Consider the following 20,603-nt stretch of genomic DNA (forward strand, 5'->3'; position numbering starts at 1 on the left):
GTCAGTCTTCTATTGGCTGGAGTCTGTAAAACATTCTAACCAATCACAGCACTTCCCTCCAATCTCTAAACTCCTCCCTCTTATTTCTCTGCTATATTCAGTGTTGATGAGAAACTTCCAGCTGAATGAGTCTTAAATCCAGTTTAATGTAAAATTCAACATCAATAATAATAAATGATATTATGGTCAAATATATCTGACCTGAAATAAATTAGATATATTTCACTGATACAGGCACAATCAATGCAATTATACATAAAATGTTGTCAGATAATTGCACTAACCTTCATTTTATGGTTTTATGAAACTCTTGATTTTAAACTCAACACTTAAACTTGTCAGGCGGGTGAAACTTACACTGAATAAAATGTTTCATTACCGGGTTTGCCATTTTCTGAATATGCAGCTTTTGGTTTCATTCATAGTCAGGAGTGATTGTGTCCTCTAACAACCAATCTGTAATACAGCATTACAAAATAAATAAAAATATTAAAACAAATCGAAGTGTTGCTCTTTCATATGAATTAGTGGGTGGCTCTTAAAAGAGCCGTTTTGAGGAAGAAACTCTGTGAGTTCATTTACTTCTTTTTGGGAGCTGCTTTTTTAGGCTTGGCTGCTTTAGTCTTTGCCGTTTTGGGTTTGGCAGCTTTGGCCTTTTTGGGGCTCTTGGCGGCTTTCTTGGCGGCTGCTGGTTTCTTGGCCTTCTTGGGGCTCTTCGTTGCCTTTTTGGCGGCTGCTGGTTTCTTCGCCTTCTTGGGAGATTTCTTGGCGGCAGGTTTCTTAGTCGCGGCACTCTTGGGCTTCTTAGCAGCGGCGGGTTTCTTGACTGCGGGCTTCTTGACTTTAGGAGCGGCTTTCTTGACGGGTTTCTTCGTGCTCTCGGCTTGTTTCTTGTTGAGCTTGAATGAGCCGGAGGCGCCGGTCCCTTTGGTCTGGACCAGAGTGCCTTTAGTCACCAGACTCCTAACGGCGATCTTGACGCGGGAGTTGTTCTTCTCCACATCGTATCCACCGGCGGCGAGAGCTTTCTTCAGGGCGGCGAGAGACACGCCGCTCCTCTCCTTGGATGCAGACACAGTTTTGACGATGAGTTCACCGACGCTTGGACCCGTTTTCTTGGGTTTAGCAGCAGATTTCTTCTTGGGCGCTTTGGCCGGCGGGGCGGCTGCAGCTGGAGCGGTTTCTGCCATCTCTCTGATCGGACCTGTAATCTCACACACACACGAGCACTGAGTTCAGTAATAAACAGCGACTGAGCGGCGCTGCGCTCTTAAAACCCTCATGAGAACCTGAAAGACTCAATCCGCTCGTGTCAGTGTCTGTGCGCCTCCGAGAGCCGCTCGCACTTGTGTTTTCTCCTCTCACATTTAGAGCAAAACTGGAACGATAAAACAGTTTAATGGAGTGAAAACAATGTGAACACAGAACAGGAGTTCTGCGCTTTATCTGGAGACAAAAACACGCGACGAGGAAACTTTTAGTTTTATGTCTAAACTTCAGATCCACATCGCGCACCAGCTATTGGGAAAAGCCGCATGTGATTTGGATGTGATTTTCATGTAGAAATGTTTATAATAGATTGAACGCGTCTTCTGTCTTTTCAACACACACTTTGGAAATGTCTTTAATGAAATGAGCATCACTGAGGGACTTGTGGACTGTTTCATACAGTAGTTGTTTTGGGCAGATTGAAGCACACGTGTCTGTTTGTGACTCGTGCCTGTTCAGCTGCTGCTTCTTGTGTCTTTGTTGGTCGTAATTTGTCTAAAATCAGATACAGACGTTGAATCACACCTTCACATCACAAAACTGTGTTATATTTTAGCATCTTCAAAGTAGTCACCCTTTGCCTAGAATTTGCAGACATGTACTCTTGACATTTTCTCAACCAACTTCTTGAGGTATCACCCTGGGATGCTTTTTAAACAGTATTGGAGGAGTTCCCATCTATGTTGGGCACTTATTGGCTGCTTTTCTTTATTATTTGGTCCATGTCATCAATTTCAAAAACTTTTTTTGTTTTTATTTTTTATTTTATTTTTTATTTTTTGTTTGTTTTTTTAATTATTATTATTATAAAATTTTAGTTTTGTAATGAAATAAATTAATATGGTGGCACAATTATATTTTTGTCTACAAAACTAATTTCAAACATTTAAGCATACGCCTTCAGATCAAAAGATTTTTAAGATCATGAGAAACATTTCAGTCGTGTTACAAATTTTTTTTTTTGTTGTTGTTGTTGTTTAAACAATTTTAAGTAAATACTGGTGACACAATTGCTTATGTCTGAGGTGTTACTGGTTTAAGAAGTTACATTTTGAGTTGTTATAAAATGAGTAGATAAGTACAACTTTAGGGGTTTATTCAGAAAAAAGAGTAGATAAGTCCCCCCAACTTTTTGAAATTGCCTGTTTTAAAGAGTCAAATTATTTTTTTATTTTTATTTTTTTAAATGGCAATGTAGATAGTTATATACTTGGACTGAGTTGACACCTGCTTCTTAATGTCAGACAACTTGGCACATAAATCTGTCTTGCAGTAAAGACAATAAGCCCTTGTGTCATTGCCCACATAGGGCTTCAGCCACCCCTTGAATTCAGGAATTAACTCCCATTCTTTTTTATATTTTGGGAGTATATTTTAGTGACATGTTAGCTATTTTTTTTTATTATTTTATTTATTTATTATTATTTTTTTTTTAATGTGTGTGTAATGTCCAAGGCTGTGTGTATTTGTATTTATATTTGTAGTTTGTGTATATAAGTTTAATAAAGTTTATTATTATGTGTTTAAATAAAGTACAATGTACAGACTTGTCTAAACAAATGATCTGAATTCAGAGAGTTCAGAAATGGGAATGAACTAAACCCCTTTGATAGTGAGTGATATATACTGGTCAAATTAAATTGTTTAAATTAAAACAAAAGAGGAGAAAACAATACAGAGTAGTGATTGGTCCTTGGCAACTCTGTTTGCACATGCGCAGCTCATTCACATCTGTGTCAGCTGCTGTCTAGTCAACTGAATGTGCTGCTACTCTCTGCCACTCAATTGGTATCAGTGGTACACATTGAAATCAGCCCTTAAAACAGTGCATTACATGCTTTTACAATAACAGTGTGGGTAAGCTATGCCAAGATTCCAAACAAAGTCTGCAAACATCCCCTTCATCATTGAGATTCTCTTTGTTGGGCCTCATGTATTCAGATATAAGACAAAGGCAGGCCTAACACAGTCGTAAAAAGCCTGACTGAGGCCCACACACAAAGTCATAAATCTTACTGATAAAAACCGCACCAAAATCAAACAAAGGGAGTCCAAAACAGACTACAAATCCCATGAAGCCTTGCTCACTAAAGGATCGAACTCTCAACTCCTATTGGATGAGGTATACGACAGAACGCCCCTCAACCATGACGTCATCAGGAGTAGAAATACCTCTGAGATCCATCTGGGCATTGCTTCCAGCAACTTTGCTCGCCGTGTGTAGACGCAGCTTATCGCTGCTCTCAGGTGTAGCCTTGTGGCACATGGAAGTAACATCCGACTTGAAACTGTGGCCATACATCTCGCTGGACGAGTTGAGATTACTCCGTGTTCCACCGAACACTCTAACGGATCCGGAGGAGACTGCCGAGCAATCCGCATCTTCATCCGTTTGCCTGCAGAAGTGAACAGAAAAAAGATTTCTCTTCCCTCTTCAATCAAGTCGATGTCGCTGCTGAGAATCAGCAGCCGTATCACCCACCAACAGAGCGAGGAAATGGCCTCCTGTCATCACCCGAGCCTCGAGGAAATGAGTCGGAGTCAAACAACGGATGAACACACATTCTACCTGCATCCTCATGTGATTCAAGTAAGAGGTTTACGTCTGGGCAGAGATAGAATATTATAGTGTGTTATTCATGTGTATGAAGGTTATTGTTTGTTCAGTTTATGGACCGCCGAGTCGGCTCATTGCTGCTAATAATACTCAAGGTATTACTGTAATGTACTGTTATCACGAATGGGATTTGCTGTGTTGTAGTCCAACCACATTGGACTGTTGTGTATTTCCGCCATCGCGGGTGAGACTGGCACACTGAGTTTATCCATTAAAGAACCAAAGACCGCGAGGTGGTTTAGGAGCCGTCCACTTCATCTCTGAGTGATAAACTAACAGCTGCTTTCTCTCCCACGATTACGAAACCGGCTTTGGTGCCGCCACTTTATTCTCTCTCTCTCTCTCTCTCTCTCTCGTACTAACCACACACACACACACACACAGACACACACACATGCGACACCTCACAAACATTCTTGCACACACTTTTGGCTAGTAGATAACTTCGTGATAAAGCTCAGCTTTGTCCCAAAGTTATCATACAAGCGGAGACATGCGGTAAACGGGCAGACGCCATTAACCAGCTTCTCTCCGCCCACATTCGCAGCCATATTCTCTGGCCGGAAATCTCGCGTGACGTACTATCCACGAGAGTCACGTCTGCCATTTTGTGCACGTCACTCCTTACACACACACACACACCCATTCACACACACACCTTCCTCTCATGTGTTATAGGCTTATTTTGGTTACCATATCTAATCATGTCACAGTTTGGTTTGTAGTTGTAAGTCGGAAGTTTATTGACTGCATTGTATTGATTATTAATTGATATTACTGCATAAATAAACTTTGTTATATTTCAAAGAGAAGTGTTTTGGTTTGTTTTGCATACACCTGCATCAAATGCTGGCAGGGGATGTCAGTGCTCAGATTCAAGCCTTCATTGTTTCCTTTTGAATGTCGATTTTCTTAAGAGAACAATCTAATATTGAGACTGTTATACTGTCTGGTTATTAGTCCCTGGTTCCAGGGTGGTGCCCCGGCGATATTAATCCTTATTAATATTCTATTGATTTTGATAATTGATAATTATCTTAGATGATTGTTGAATATGAAGAATCAAAAAGCTAGTGTTAATTCTAATCAATGTAGACATGAAAGACAGTGATCATGACCGTTAGAATGCGAGAGATAACGAGCACAACCAGGAATAACACACAATCGGAAAAGCATCTTTAAAAAGACGCGTCTTTAAAAAGACGTTCTGTGTGTGTGCTCTTTTAGAGAAATATATACTCTTTTAGAGGGGATAAATGCTCTTTCAGAAAATATACTCTCTACTTTTTCTGCTGAAGCACCCAGGGGCGTTCTCTGCAGTGCACCAATGCAGAGGGGGGAGAAGCCACTGAAATGTGCCGTCAGATCCAGCAGAGGTGAATGAACAGTAGTATTCAGCTCAATGAGCATGACCGTTCGGCTCCGAAGAGAAAATCTGAATGAGTGGTTGCATACCAGCTCCTTTTATACCCATATGCCCGGGAGAGTGGCATGCAAATACCACTTGCCAATTTTCATTGGCCTTTTATCAAAGACCAGAGGTGTCTCGGGCTCCCAAGAGTGACCCCTAGTGTCACTACATCGACACCAACGTCGAGTGAGTGACAGATAGGGAACTCAAATTCTGCACCATTCACCATACAACAAAGATCATTCAATGAAATAGACTATGCTGTGCCATGGTGTATGTGTGATGTGTTTTGAAATTTTTAATGCCAGGTTCTCTTTCTAACATCAATCGTTATCTCACTATGGGAAATCGCCTCATGTGTGTTGAATCCTGTTAGCACCAATGACACAACTTTTGTCAGTTGACCAATCACAGCAGTGAAAAGGGAGTCCAACCTCTCTCAAATAAAACACTGCCATAAGTCCCTTTTTCATTCTCATACTCTTGCACATGAAGATCATTGGAAGCTATCCTCAGAAGGACTTGCAAGAGTGTGGTCACTAAACCATTCATCAGATGAGCCGTCAAGTAAATCGCAGAGCACAGCTGTTCTTTTGCCGAGCATATTCACTGTCAATGTGAATATACTTTTCTGCTGTACTTTATATTGTTTCGCTGGGAAGCATGAATCAGTGCCTCAAGGCGGTTCACATTCTTCTGCAGAGTTTAAAGCCATTATAGCTTTTAACTTTCCAACACATGGTGGTGGTGTGGAAGACTGGCTGCTCTTGTTACATTAAGGAGAAATCCGGGGATTAACATGGAATTGAGTGGCACATTGTGGTGAACTAGATTGGTGTTTTTGAGTTAGGGTTACTGTCATAACAAACTGCGAGCTCACCAATCAGCGAAGCAAAGGGGAAGGATCCCTCCTGTCCGTTTGCTTGTAGATCAATGATTTTGCCCAAGGATTCCCACCCGCTATGTATCCCCTGTCTGGGGGTCAAACACGTGCATGCTGCACTTGCTATTCCCTTGCCTGCAGTGTTCCCATTTTATGTTTTGAAAAGGACGGTGCGGCCTCAGATAATGGGGATTGCTGTTTTACTCCATCATAAGTGGAGATAGACCCCCCACCCCAGCCATAGGAACAGCGCACCTGAGAAGATCTAATGGATGAAGTCTCCCCCAATCTACCTCCCCTTTTTGAATCAGCACCTTTGACAGGGGAAAGAGGAGGAGGAGGGTGACAGTGCTCATCATCTTCTGGAGGACGATAGCAAGAAAAATGAGGACGATGCAATTCTCCCCACCCTTCCTCTATCCCGGTCGGGCAACACGATGATGTGTCCCCTTCTCCTGTCCAGGGACAGCTGGACCTTATTGAGATGTGTAGGAGTCAAGTCATTTTTATTCGTATAGTGCTTTTCACAACAGACATCATGTCATACTTTCTGAATGCACTGCATCTGCAAAGACAGGGAAACAAATAGAATAATATTAGTGTAGATGTAATTCATTTTAAAGCAGGGTTATAGAATAAAAGAAGTGTTTCTGGTTACGTCAGACCTAACTAAAGCAGCATAACTATGCGTTGAGGGATACATTAGGTGTATGCCTGGCTGAATAGATCAGTCTTTAGTCTAGACTTAAACTGAGAGAGTGTGCTTGAGTCCCAAACATTGATTGGAAGACTATTCTTCATCATCGACAGAACAGTGAAAAATAATTCCATGGTTCCTGATAATGTTTCCCAGGGGAAGCATATACAAGGAAAAAAGCAGAGGCTCTAAAACTGATCCCTGTGGCACACCATACTTAACTATAATTTGATCTGACATTTCCTTGTTTACACAGACAAAGTGGTAGCGGTTGGCTAAATAGGACCTAAACCAAGCTAATGCCTGTAAACAAATGCCAACATAATTCTCAAGCCTATCCAAGAGAATGCCGTTATCAGTGGTGTTGATGGCACCACTAAGATCTAAAAGCACTAGAACAGAAATGCAGCCACGTTCAGATGAGCAAGTCATTTGTAACTCTGATAAGTGTAGTCTCTGTACTTTGATGGGGCTTAAATCCTGACTAAAATTGTTCATATGAATAATTTCTCTGTAAAAATGAAGATAGTTGGGAGGACTCTACATTTTCTAGTATTTTCAACATAAAAGGGAGATTTGAGATCAGTCTATAATTAGCCAACTCTCCAGGATCAAGCTGTGGTTTCTTGATAAGCAGTTTGATAACTGCCAGGTTAAAGTAATTGGGACATGCCCTAAGGACAATGTAGAGTTATTAATATTAAGAAGAGGTTCTGAAATTACAGGAAACACATCTTTTAGGAGCTTAATTTGTATTGGATCTAACATACAAGTTTTTTGCCTGACCTAACAGAGTGAAGGATTGAAGTTGCTCATAGGGAATAATTTGAGACACTTTCTTTTGAGATGCTATAGCAGACAGATGCATTATTCCATTCAATCAATTTTGTTACTGATGATTTTAATTTTATCAGTAAATAAATGCATCTAAAAATTCACGTGAGTCTAAAAGTTTTATTCCGTACCAATTCAGCCACAATACTGAAAAAACACATAGGATTGGTTCGGTTATTTTCTATGAGTTTACTCAAATATGCAGACTTGGCAGCTTCTAGAGGCTATCTGAAGCTAGAAACACCACTTTTCATGCACCGTAAATTATCTTAATAGTAATTTTGTACTCTTCCACTTGCACTCCATTTTCCGAGCTGCTCTCTTAAAAATATGAGTGTGATCATTGTACCATGGTGCGGGGCTTTTCTCTTTAACTTTCTTTCATTGAAGGGGTGGTGACATTATCTACAGTGCTAGAGGAAATGTGTGACTATGTCAAGTTCTTCAGAGCTTTTTGATATACTGAGTATTTGAGACATATCTGGGAGATTATTAGTGAAGCTATCTTTAGTGGTAGAAAGAACAGTTCTACCTGAATTATAACATGGTGTAAAATAATTGGCCTTAATTAAGTGCAGTATACAAGATAAGAGGTAATGATCTGATATGTCATCGCTCTGCAGCAGAATTGCTATATTATCAACATCAACTCTATATGACAGAATTAAATCTAGCGTATGATTATGGCAATGAGTTGGTCCTGTCAAATTTTGTCTGACCCCAACAGAGTTGAGAATATCGATAAATGCTAATCCCAGTGTATCATTTTCATTATCTATGTGAATGTTGAAGTCACAAACAATTAAAGCTATATCAACAGTAATGACTAGATCTGATAGAAAATCTGCTAATTCACTAAGGAAGTCAGAATATGGCCTGGGTGGTCTATATAATGTAGCCAGAGGAAAAGATGACTGTGATTTTTTTTATTTATATCTGACAATGTCACATTAAGCATTATCACTTTAAAATAATTAAACTTGTATCCTGACCTCTGAGTAACACCAAACACATCACTGTAAATTGTAGCAACACCTCTTCCTCGACCTTCCAGGTGAGGCTCATTTTTATAACAATAACCTAGGGGAGTAAACTCATTTAAACGAATACATTCATCTGGTTTAAGCCAGGCTTCAATCAAATAGAGTGAATCCAAACTATGGTCTGTAATAATTTAATTTACAATTGGTGCTTTTAATGAAAGTGATCTAATGTTTAGTAGCCCTAACTTTATATGATGGTTACCTTATATTTATAATAAATATAGATATTTTATTTTAAAGTTTGACACAGATTTATTTTTTTATTTTTTTTAAATGATTTGAGGGTTTTGTGTTTGGCAGTTTGGGGAACAGACAGTCACCATATGACATCTTGTTGATACGGTCTCTATGTGTTGTAGTTTATGTGACCTGTGTGATGTCTTAAGGCAGCTTGCAGACAGATGGTTAAGCCAGTCTTCTTGACCTGGGCCCCAGTTAGTCAAATACTATCACTATTAAGACTATGAGCCATATTACTAGAGAGGAGAATGTCACCTTCCCAGGAGTGATGTAGTCCGTTTCTCTTAAGCAGATCATGTCTACCCCAAAAACTCTTCCAATTGCCTGTAAATCCTATGCTATTCTCCGGACACCACTCGGACATCCACTCATTCAGTGACAATAATCTAGCATAAACCTTATCACCACAACAAGCAGGAAGGGGGCCAGAGCATATTACATTGTCTGCCATCATTTTTGATAGTACACACTAGAGGCCGACTGATAGTGAATTTTACTGACACTGATAACTAAGTTGGGCAGTACCTGCAGACAGAGTTGGGGAGTAATGGAATACATGTAACGGGATTATGTATTTAAAATATAAGTAACTGTATTCCGCTACAGTTACAATTTAAATAATTGGTCATTAGAATAGTTACATTCAAAAAGTATTTTGATTACTGAAGAGATTACTTTGCATTTTATTGTCATTTGTTTCATTTAATATTTAGTCCTTTCAGATGGAAAACATTTATACATATAAATGATGCAAAGAGCATTTGAACAGCGGTGAAACACTTTCTTATGATGTGTTACATTCATACGAGCAGACAGAGAAGTAAGTTTGAAGTAAGTTTGGAGCAGAAGAAATAGGAATAAACCTTGTGTAAATTGTCAGCTTTATGCTAAGGTAAAATGCTATTTCTAGCCATTTTACATGCACGTTACCAGGTACGATCATATTTTTTTATCAAGAAAATTCACGTTGGATCATAATTTCTCTTTTTCTAGTAAGACCTTTGATATTAGGGCAAAAATCGTATTCTTGATAATTTTTTTTAATTATTTTTCTGTAAAAATATCTAAAAATCCTTCAAACAAGATCAATTTGATTTATCTTGTTTTAGAAACAACACTGCATAAGATATTTAGGTTTTTCAGAGAATGTATTTTTAACATGTGTATTTTGTCTTACTGTACTGTCAGAGTTTTTATAGTCAAAACAAGTGAAAAAATATACCAGTGCTGAAGAAGTCATCTAAAGTATTTAGAATACGTTACTGACTTTGAGTAATCTAACGGAATACATTAGAAATGACATTTTACAGCATGTATTCTGTAATCTGCAGTGGAATACATTTCAAAAGTAACCCTCCCAATCCTGCCTGCAGATAACTCATTAATCAACCGATAGTTTTTAAAATTGATACTGAATGAAAAAATAAGTAAAATAGTGCTGAAATTTATTACAAAAATAAACAGTACTGACTGAACCATTAAAATCTATTGTACTTTTTTAATGAAATAAATATATAAATATTAATCTATATGAATTAATATACAATTTTTAAAGTCAGCTGATTTTTAAATTGATGCTGTTTCCTTAGTCCACAAGAGGGTGCAATAAATACATTCAGCACCATTATATTATTGCATAGAACATTCCTATCCTGGCTGTTAAAAAAGAGCTTTTCATTTTCAATTAATGTGCATAAAATAATTAAATAAAATGTTCTAGTTGGTCCATATTTTTAAAAGTTATGTCAAAAGTAAAATGAGGGGGGAAACGCTTTAATAGAGTTCATATGGTGTTACACTTCCACTGATTCCTATTACTACAGACTCAAACTTCATAATTACAGCAAAATACCACAGTGTTTTTTGTTCAGTACAGTTGCATATAGAATAGCAATATTCATAGATACCAGAGGTATTCGGCTGAACTCTGTGGTGAAGCGGCTCAGACTATAAGCCCAGGCCAGGTGCTGTTCAAACAGACGGAGCATAACAGACTGGAACCAATCGCGAGGATCGCGAGACACACATTTCCAAGTTGAACAGCTTTCCTGAGAAAGCATTTAAACAACTCATTTCTTAATCTGAGAAATGCTTATAAGAGAGCAAGACGCAATGGCCAAGTTGAATGTCTTTGTTTCACTTTGTTTTTGTTTATTCAGCATCTCATGCGAAGCGCTGTTTTTTAGATGATGTGTCTAAATAAAAAGAACTTTAAAAGCATACTGAGACACCTGCATTCTGTTAAACTGTATTTGTTGTGCTGTGTCTAGCCTTTTTTAGCACAAGAATGTGACTGATCTGAAGTCATCATATTACAGTGAGGATAAAAATGAATTGAAATCAGATGTGTTTCTGATATGTTTATAGGTTTCTCTCAGCTGCATGAAGATATTAATTTGCTTTCTCACATAACTAGCTTTAGATATGCAACTTAGCTGGCTAAGAATGCATAAACATGACCAGCTGGATATAAACTAATGCAAATAGATGGTAATAGAGGGTAACAATTGTGACATTTAAACATTTGGGTAGGACTTTTTGAATTTTTGTCACATTGTTCTAACCGCTTGAGGTCAGCTTAATGTTAGCGTCCTCTCAGCCTTGTCAGCAAACACACTGCTGTTCTCTACTAATACAGCATCTAATCAACAAATTAATTACTTTAGAATTATATGACAACGTGTACTGTAGTGTACTGCATACATACCTTTTTGTTGTTGATGTTTTAAATCTGCATCTGAAGTGTTCTGCTCCATGCAGTGTGTAGACTCACGTGTCAAAACAAACACCACAAGGCATCATTGAAATGCCATTCTCATACTGTATAACGTCAGTGGACCCTTCCCAGCTGCTCCAGCACCGGATGCAATAGGGAAAAACAATCGGTGTGGATTTTTGCCGATAACCGATAGTTCCAGAAATCTGTTATCGGTGCCGGTAAATCGGCAAAACCGATATAACGGTCGACCTCTAGTACACACTCCTTTTTTTTTTTTTTTTTTTTACTTTTTTTATTGATTCTTACAATAAATAAAGAAAAGCAAAACATTTATACATAGAATCAACATTTAAACCCCACAACCACCCCTCCCAATCCCCAACCCCACCCTGACCCCCAACAAACATCCCTATGGTCACACATGAGTATATACACAAAAAAAGCAAAGAAACACACAAAATAATAATAATAATATATATATATATATATATATATATATATATATATATATATATATATATATATATATATATAATCATACATTTCATCTCTAGATGCAGCCTTTAAGTTTTTTTAGAATCCTAGCCCACACTCCTTCCTCCAATACCAAGTTGAAATCTTTCTCCCATAATCTCTTGATAGAAGTTAAAGCTCCGTCCTCCAGACTCTGAATTAGCAGGGAGTAATACACTGATGCCTCATGATCTTTTCCAAAAGCAGTAATCACCATTCCCAGAGTATCTGCCACTTTAGGGTGGAGTATGCTACTCCCAAAAATAGTACAGAGCAGGTGGCGCAGCTGCAAATACCTATAAAACTGAGATCTGGGAATCCCAAAATGCTGAACCACATTTTCAAAAGATCTCAACACTCCACTCTCATATAGATCACTGAGCATATTAAACTCCCTCACAATCCACTTTGACCAGCAGAAAGGGGACTTATTAAAACATAATTTTGGGTTCTGCCATATGCTCGAGGCAACATTTAAATGCATGTCTGAATTAAACACTATGGACACTTTTGTCCACACCGAGTGCAAATGCAAGATAACGGGGTGTAACTTAACTTCTCCGATTAGTTTGATAGAAAGGCTTTGCAATGGCCAAATTAGGGGCCAGAACTTCCTGTTCAATACAAAACCAGGGAGGGGCTCTCTCAGATGGAAGCGACTAATGAGCCAAATGTCTAAGACCGAATGCATAATAATAAAACAAAATCTTGTGTAGGACTAGTCCACCTTTGTCAATCAGCCTATGTAACTTATTGAAATGTAATCTGGGACGCTTACCATTCCAAATGAAGGACTATGCTATGCTATCAAATTGCTTAAAATAATAGAGGGGGACATCTACAGGGAGAGATTGTAGCAAGTAGTTAAATTTTGGAATACAATTCATATTAATAACATTAACTTTCCAATCATAGATAAATTTAATGAAGCCCACTTGCCCACATCGCTCAAAAAACTTTTTATTAAGGGATCAAAATTAACTCTAACTAAATTTAACTCTAAACAAATTTGCTGGGAATAAAATGCCCAAATACTTAATGCCCTGTAGGGGCCACTGGAAGACGCCCGGCTGAAAAGCCGTTACTGGGCAGTACGCTGTCAGAGCCAAAGCTTCGGAGTAGACCAGTCGACTCTGTATCCTGAAAACGTAAAAAAGGAATTCATAATTCTGTGGCGGTAAGGCATAGATCTAGAAGGGTCGGAGACGAATAATAAAATATCATCTGCATAAAGCAGAATCTTATGCACCACAACTCCCGCCATCAACCCTGGAAATCATCCTCCTTTCTTATCGCGGCTGCTAATGGTTCCAGGGCAAGACAGTACAATAACTGAAAGAGGGCAACCCTGCCGGGTGCTCCTATCCAGAGTAAAATAATCTGAAATTAATACATTTGTTTGTTCTGCCACTACAGGATGTCTATATAGTAACTTAAACCATCCAATAAACGTACTCCCAAATCTGTACATTTCCAAAATCTTAAAAAGATAAACCCATTCTACCATATCAAACGCCTTTTCGGCGTCAAGTGAGATGGCAGCAACCGGAGTCTGATCATTCGCCACTGACCACATTATATTGATGAAATGTCCCCACCTGATCTATATGTATAAGAGATGTAATAACTTTACTTAATCAATTGTTGACAATATTTTAACATCTAGCTGGATCAGGGAAATTGGACGGTAACTCTTACACTCGCTTGGATCTTTGTCCTTTTTAAGAATAAGACTGATCCTGGCTTGCGTCATGGTTGGTGAAAGCTTTCCATTCTTTAATGATTCCGTATAAACTTCTAGCAAAAATGGAGCCAATTCTGTAGCATAAGATCAAAAAAACTCAGTGGCAAAGCCATCTGGCCCTGGATCCTTGCCTGTAGGCAAGGCCTTGATTACCTCGCCAAGCTCCTCTAAGGTTATATCAGAATCAAGAGAATTTTTTTGCTCAGTTGTCAATTTAGGGAGTTCTAATGGATCCACAAAGTTTCTAATATCTTCATCAGTAGACGAAGACGTGAAACTATAAAGATCAAGATAGAATTCTTTAAAAGCATTACTAATATCATTTCTAATAATAAGATAATTTACATCATGATGGTGCTACGGATGGCCGCCACGGTTCTTTTGTTTTGTTGTTTTTGATTGTATATCCTGTGTTTAGTAATCTTTTTCCAGTCAGTTTTACCAGAGACGAACTGCTGAACATTCGACAGCATATACCAGTCAATCTTTTCCAGGATTTTGAATATTCGGACGTTTTGTTTGACATTTTAGTTGGAGGCATGGCTGTGTTGTTTAAACGCACTATGAGACGCAGGTGAGGGAGACAAGCAGGCGCGCTGGTCAAACTCCGACGGCGGGGCTTTCGAAAAACACTGCCAAGCATTCATCTAGCGAATCTCCGCTCTCTCCCTAACAAAACAGACGAACTACATCTCCTCACCCGCACAAACAAGGACTTTTCAACCTCTGCTACCTTGTGCTTCTCAGAAACCTGGCTGAGTGAAGTCATTCCGGACAGCGCGTTACATCTGCCGGGCTTTCAGCTGTTCAGAGCAGATCGCATCGCGGAGTTAAACAAGATGCAGTGGAACATGCTTTTACATCAATGAAAGTTGGTGTACAGATGTAACAATGTTAAAGAAGATGTGCTGTCCTAATTTGGAAGCACTCTTTACTAAATGTAAGCCTTTCTACTCACCGTGGGAGTTTTCCTTGTTTATTCTGGTGAGTGTGTATATCGCGCCAAACGCGTGTGTGAACACAGCGCTGCAACAGCTGACTGATCAAATCACAGACACAGAACAACAATACCCAGATGCAGTTATAATTATTCTTGGGGATTTTAACAAAGCAAACCTCACACGTGAACTGTCCAAATAGAAACAGCACAGTACATGCCCAACCAGAGACAGAAATATACTGGATCACTGCTACACAACAATAAAGGATGCATATCGCTCTGTCCCTAGAGCAGCTTTGGGACTATCTGATCACTGTCTGATTCATCTTCTTCCAGCCTACAGACAGAAATTAAAATCTGCTAAGCCTGTAGTAAGGACTTTAAAGAGTTGGACGAACAAAGCAGAGCTGGAACTACAAGCCTGCTTTGACTGCATGGATTGGAGTGTTTTTGAGGCTGCAGCCACAGACCTGGATGAGTTCACAGATACTGTTACATCATATATCAGTTTCTGTGAGGACATGTGCATTCCTACTGGGACTTATTTAACATTTAACAACGACAAACCATGGTTTACAGCGGAACTCAGGCAGCTTCGTCAGGCCAAAGAGGATGCTTACAGAGTTGGGGATAAAGTCTTGTACAATCAGGCCAGGAACACACTGAATAAGGGAATCAGAGTGGCTGAAAAAAGATACTCTGAGAAGCTGAAAAACAAGTTTTCAGCTAACGACCCTGCATCAGTGTGGAGTGGCATGAAACAACTTATGAATTACAGGACTCCTACCCCCAACCCTGTGGTGGACCAACAACTGGCTAATGACCTGAATGTGTTCTACTGTAGATTTGAAAAGCCCAATCTCACACCCCTCACCCACTCTGACCTTCACTTCACACAAACACCAACACCTCCTTCAACCCCCGTCCTCCCCCTCCTGCTACTCAATCTGCACTTAAGATCTGTGAAGATGATGTGAGCTGTGCCTTTTGAAAACAAAGGATAAGGAAAGCACAGGGCCCAGATGGCATTTCACCTGCATGTCTTAGATCCTGTGCTAACCAGCTGGCCCCCATCTTCACACAGATCTTCAATATATCACTGGAGAAGTGTGAAGTCCCATGCTGCTTCAAACATTCCACTATCATCCCCATCCCAAAGAAACCAAAAATCACAGAACTTAATGACTACAGACCTGTCGCCCTGACGTCTGTGGTCAGAAGTTATTTGAGAGACTGGTGTTGGCCCACCTGAAGGACATCACTGGACCCTTTCTAGATCCCCTTCAATTTGCTTATCGAGCAAACAGGTCTGTGGATGATGCAGTTAACATGGGATTGCATCATATCCTGCAACATCTGGACAGACCAGGGACATATGCAAGGATCCTTTTTTTGGACTTCAGTTCGGTTTCAACACCATCATCCCAGCTATTCTCCGGACTAAATTACACCAACTCTCTGTTCTCTTGTCTATCTGTCAGTGGATTACCGGCTTTCTGACAGACAGGCAGCAGCTTGTGAGACAGGGGAAATTCACTTCCAGCACCCGTCCAATCAGCACCGGTGCCCCCCGTGGATGTGTGCTCTCCCCACTACTCTTCTCCCTCTACACCAACGACTGCATCACCAAGGACCCCTCTGTCAAGCTCCTGAAGTTTGCAGACAACACCACTGTCATCGGCCCCATCCGAGATGATGATGAGTCTGTATACAGAAGGGAGGTTAAACAGCTGGCTCTCTGGTGCAGTCAAAACAACCTTGAGCTGAACACACTTAAAACAGTGGAAATGATTGTGGACTTTAGGAGGAACCCCCCCAACAATGTTCCCCCTCACCATTCTAAACAGCACTGTGGCAGCAGTGGAGTCATTCAGGTTCCTGGGCAAAAAAGGCCCAGTAGAGGTTGTACTTCCTTCACCAGCTGAGGAAGTTCAACCTGCCACAGGCGCTGCTGATACAGTTCTACTCAGCGGTCATTGAGTCTGTCCTCTGCACTTCAATAACTGTCTGGTTTGGTTCAGCTACAAAATCAGACATCAGAAGACTACAAAGGACAGTTCGGACTGCTGAGAGGATTATTGGTTGCCCCCTGCCCACCCTTCAAGAACTATACACTTCCAGAGTGAGGAAAAAGGCTGGAAAAATCACTCTGGACCCCACTCACCCTGCCCACTACCTTTTTGAACTGTTGCCTTCTGGCCGATGCTTCAGAGCTCTGAGCACCAGAACCGTCAGGCACAGGAACAGTTTTTTCCCCCAGGCTATCCATCTCATGAACAGTTAAAACTGCCCCTTTGAGCAATAATTAATGTGCAATATACAGCTTAGTCTTTTTATATTATCCAACACATCCTACCTCTTCTGCCATTACATTCCCTTGCACTGTACATAACCGATTTGTATTTAGATTTGCACTATGTATGTGTGTGTGTGTAGTCTATTGTGTATTATATATATACACTTCTTTCTTTTCAATATTTATCTATTTTTTAATCAATTTTGTTACTGTTTTTTGTATAGTTGTGTACTGGAAGCTCCTGTCACCAAGACAAATTCCTTGTATGTGTAAGCATACTTGGCAATAAAGCTCATTCTGATTCTCATTCTGATATCAATGGCCAAGGTAAAAATTTCACCACCAGCAGATTTCACTGAGGGAATAGTAGAAAAAGACTCTCTCTGCTTTATAAATCTAGCTGAAAGCTTCCCTGATTTGTCCCCTGACTCAAAGTATGACTGTCTTGCCATGAATAGCCAAAACTCCACCTTCTGCAACAAAACAGTATTATATCTATATTTCAGGCCATCAGGCGACATTCGGTGCTTCACCTCTGCCTCAACACTTTTAATATTCCCTTCCAACTCCACGAGTTCTCATGCTTTGGATTTTTTGATGAAAGAGGCATACTGTATGATCCGACCCCTAAGAACCGCCTTAAGTGCCTCCCAAGCCACGCCCACAGAGGATACTGAGGACCATTTGATCTCCATATAAACATTAATTTCAGCCTTTAACTTATGTTGGAATTCAGAATTTTGCAAAAGGGATACATTAATGCACAAACTATATGATTTATTTTTCTCCACGGTGTGATCTGAGACTAAGATGTTTCCAATTGAGCAATCAACAACAGATGAAATGAGGGACTTAGATATATATATAAAAAAAAACTATTCTAGAATAAATCTTATGGACTGATGAAAAGAATGTATAGTCCCTACCAGATGGGTTCAAAAGTATCCAAAAATATGTAAGACCAAGATTTTTACACATCCTGTGAAGCATCAGTGTTGCTCTCGGGGGCTTACACACTTTTGCTTCACTATGATCAAGGACTGAGTCCATCAATAGATTAAAGTCTCCGCCCAATATTATATCATGAGGGGTGCCAGCGGCTTGCAACATCCCTTCAAGATCTATAAAAAAGCCCTGATCATCAGCATTAGGTGCGTAAATATTAGCCAAAATCAACCTTTGCCCCTGAATTTCAGCAAAAACAATAATGACTCTTCCTAATTTATCTATACTCTGTTTGAGACATTTTAATTGTAGATGTTTACTTATCAACGTAATGACTCCCCTGCTCTTACTTGAGCCAGCATTAAAGAAAACATGCCTGGCCCATATCTTCCCAAATTTTTCAGCTTCCTGCGGGGAAAGATGCATTTTTTAAGAAACACTATATCGTATTTCTTTTGTTTAAGAAAAGAAATAACCTTCCTTATTTTTATGGGGTGCCCCAACCCATTCACATTCCACGTGGAAAGAGACAATCCACTTATATTAACATTATTTTGACATATTAGAAAAAAATAGACTGTGTGTCAAAAACAAGATTATAAAAACCACATTCCAAAATTAGTGAAACAATGAAACCCCGAACTTCCCCCAGAACCAAGCAAACAGAAAAAAGATAAACGTGCGCGCACGACAGCGCCAACCGGCAACCATCCCTCTAAACTCAAACAGTCCATGCACGCCTACGAGAGCCCTCGTGACAACTATGCCATCAGATTTCTCAAGTCCGGTGTTTCTATACAAATTTTGCGAGACAGAAATACATAATAGAAGAAAATCTATAAAACAAACTCCAGCCAATAGGCAGAATAAACACAAAGAAAGTGTAGATTCATCCACATAACTGTCCCGAAGGTGTGTTCCTCCACAAAACAAGCCGCTAGCAGAACCAGCACAAAAAAAAAAAAAACGCCAGTTAGTTTCCTCGGGCAGTCAAACGAATGTTCAGTGAGCCGGCTGTTACATGAGTGCAACAGAAGTCCTAATCCCTCCAATGTCCTGCAAAAAATGCTCCACAAAACAAACTCCAGCCAATAGGAGACATACGCACAAAGAACGTGCAGATTCATCCACAACACTGTCCCGAAGGAGTGTTTCCGCTAGGCGGAACCAGCACAAAAAGAAACAAAAAAGGCGCTCAGTTTCCTCAGACGGCCAAGTGAATGTTCAGTGAGTCAGGCCCACACAGCTGCAACACAAGCACCACACAAAGACTTACTCATTCCATTGACTTTATGAAGGACAATGCTTGTTGGGGACATGTAAATACTTTGCAGCCATCCTTAGCATCTATTTTCAACCTGGCTGGGAACATCAGCGCAAAAGCGACCCTCCGTCGATTCAAGAGTTTCTTGAAGGAGTGTTACTAAACAAAACAAACTCCAGCCACTAGGCAGAACCAGCACCAAAAGAAACAAAAAAGGTGCCCAGTTTCCTCGGACAGTCAAGTGAATGTTCAGGCCCACTCGGCTGCAATGTGAGAATCACACAATGACTTACTCATTCCATTGAATTTATGAAGGACAATGCTTGTTGGGGACAAGTAAATACTTTGCAGCCATCCTTAGCATCTATTCTCAATTTGGCTGGGAACATCAGTGCAAAAGAAAACTTCTGTTGATGTAAGAGTTTCTTGCATTCCATGAATCGATCACGTTTCTCTCTTGTTGAATTTGCAAAGTCTGGGAACAAGAACATTTTGTGGTTCTTCCAAAAAAAGCCTTCCTTTACTCCTTGCCTCGCATAACACAAGATCTTTATCGGATGATCTCAGAAATTTGGCCAGAATTGATTGAGGCCTGTCTCCCTCCGTGGCTCTCTGAGCCAGAACTCTGTGAGCTCTCTCAATTTCCAGCTTATGGCCTGTTATGTCGAGCAGAATCGGAAAGAGCCCATTCTGAAATTCCACCATATTCTGACCCTCTGCTCGCTCAGGAATTACAACAATTCGGACGTTGTTTCACCGGTTATGATTCTCAAGGTCTTCCAACTTTTCCTAAATGCGTTCCAAGTCCGTCTTGGTCGCTAGCGGGTTAGCAGCTAATTCCCACTCTGATGACTCCAGATAATCTATCCTTTTCTCAACATCCACCACTCTTGTAACCAACTCATTGAATTTCGTCTCCATGGCAGTGATCGATTGACGTATTTCAGCAAGATCCTCCAGGTCAGCAACGACCTTCGTCAGCATTACCGACATGTTCGGCAGTTGATGCTGAATCTCTTTCAGCGCTCCATCCAAATTGAGTCCCTGGTCCGAGGCCTGTTGCTCAGGGGATTCAGCTTGAGCATGTAAGTGTCTTTTAATGTCTCCAGAGCCCAAGGAGTTTTAATTATTTGACATTTTGTCTTCATAGAACAGTTATGGGACAGGGTGTATAGAATCTCACTGTTT

The 20,603-nt window shown here is 40.0% G+C and overlaps 1 protein-coding gene across 1 annotated transcript; it reads right to left on the minus strand.

Moving 5' to 3' along the window:
* Positions 1-288: 288 nt before the first annotated feature.
* Positions 289-1,216, minus strand: LOC127442170 (histone H1-like). Its single transcript, XM_051700016.1, has 2 exons — positions 583-1,216; positions 289-456 (listed from the first exon to the last, which is right to left on the minus strand). Exons 1-2 carry the CDS (start codon positions 1,188-1,190, stop codon positions 426-428), a joined length of 639 nt encoding a protein of 212 aa, XP_051555976.1. The 5' UTR covers positions 1,191-1,216; the 3' UTR covers positions 289-425.
* Between the last annotated feature and the right edge of the window lie 19,387 nt (positions 1,217-20,603).

This window comes from Myxocyprinus asiaticus, chromosome 1 (genome assembly GCF_019703515.2).
Source record: "Myxocyprinus asiaticus isolate MX2 ecotype Aquarium Trade chromosome 1, UBuf_Myxa_2, whole genome shotgun sequence".
NCBI lineage: Eukaryota > Metazoa > Chordata > Actinopteri > Cypriniformes > Catostomidae > Myxocyprinus > Myxocyprinus asiaticus.

Coding starts and splice junctions, on each gene's coding strand:
- LOC127442170 (XM_051700016.1), bottom strand. CDS start 1,190: ATGGCAGAAACCGCTCCAGCTGCAGCCGCCCCGCCGGCCAAAGCGCCC. Junction 457..582: donor AAAGCAGCTCCCAAAAAGAA/GTAAATGAACTC, acceptor GCTGTATTACAG/ATTGGTTGTTAGAGGACACA.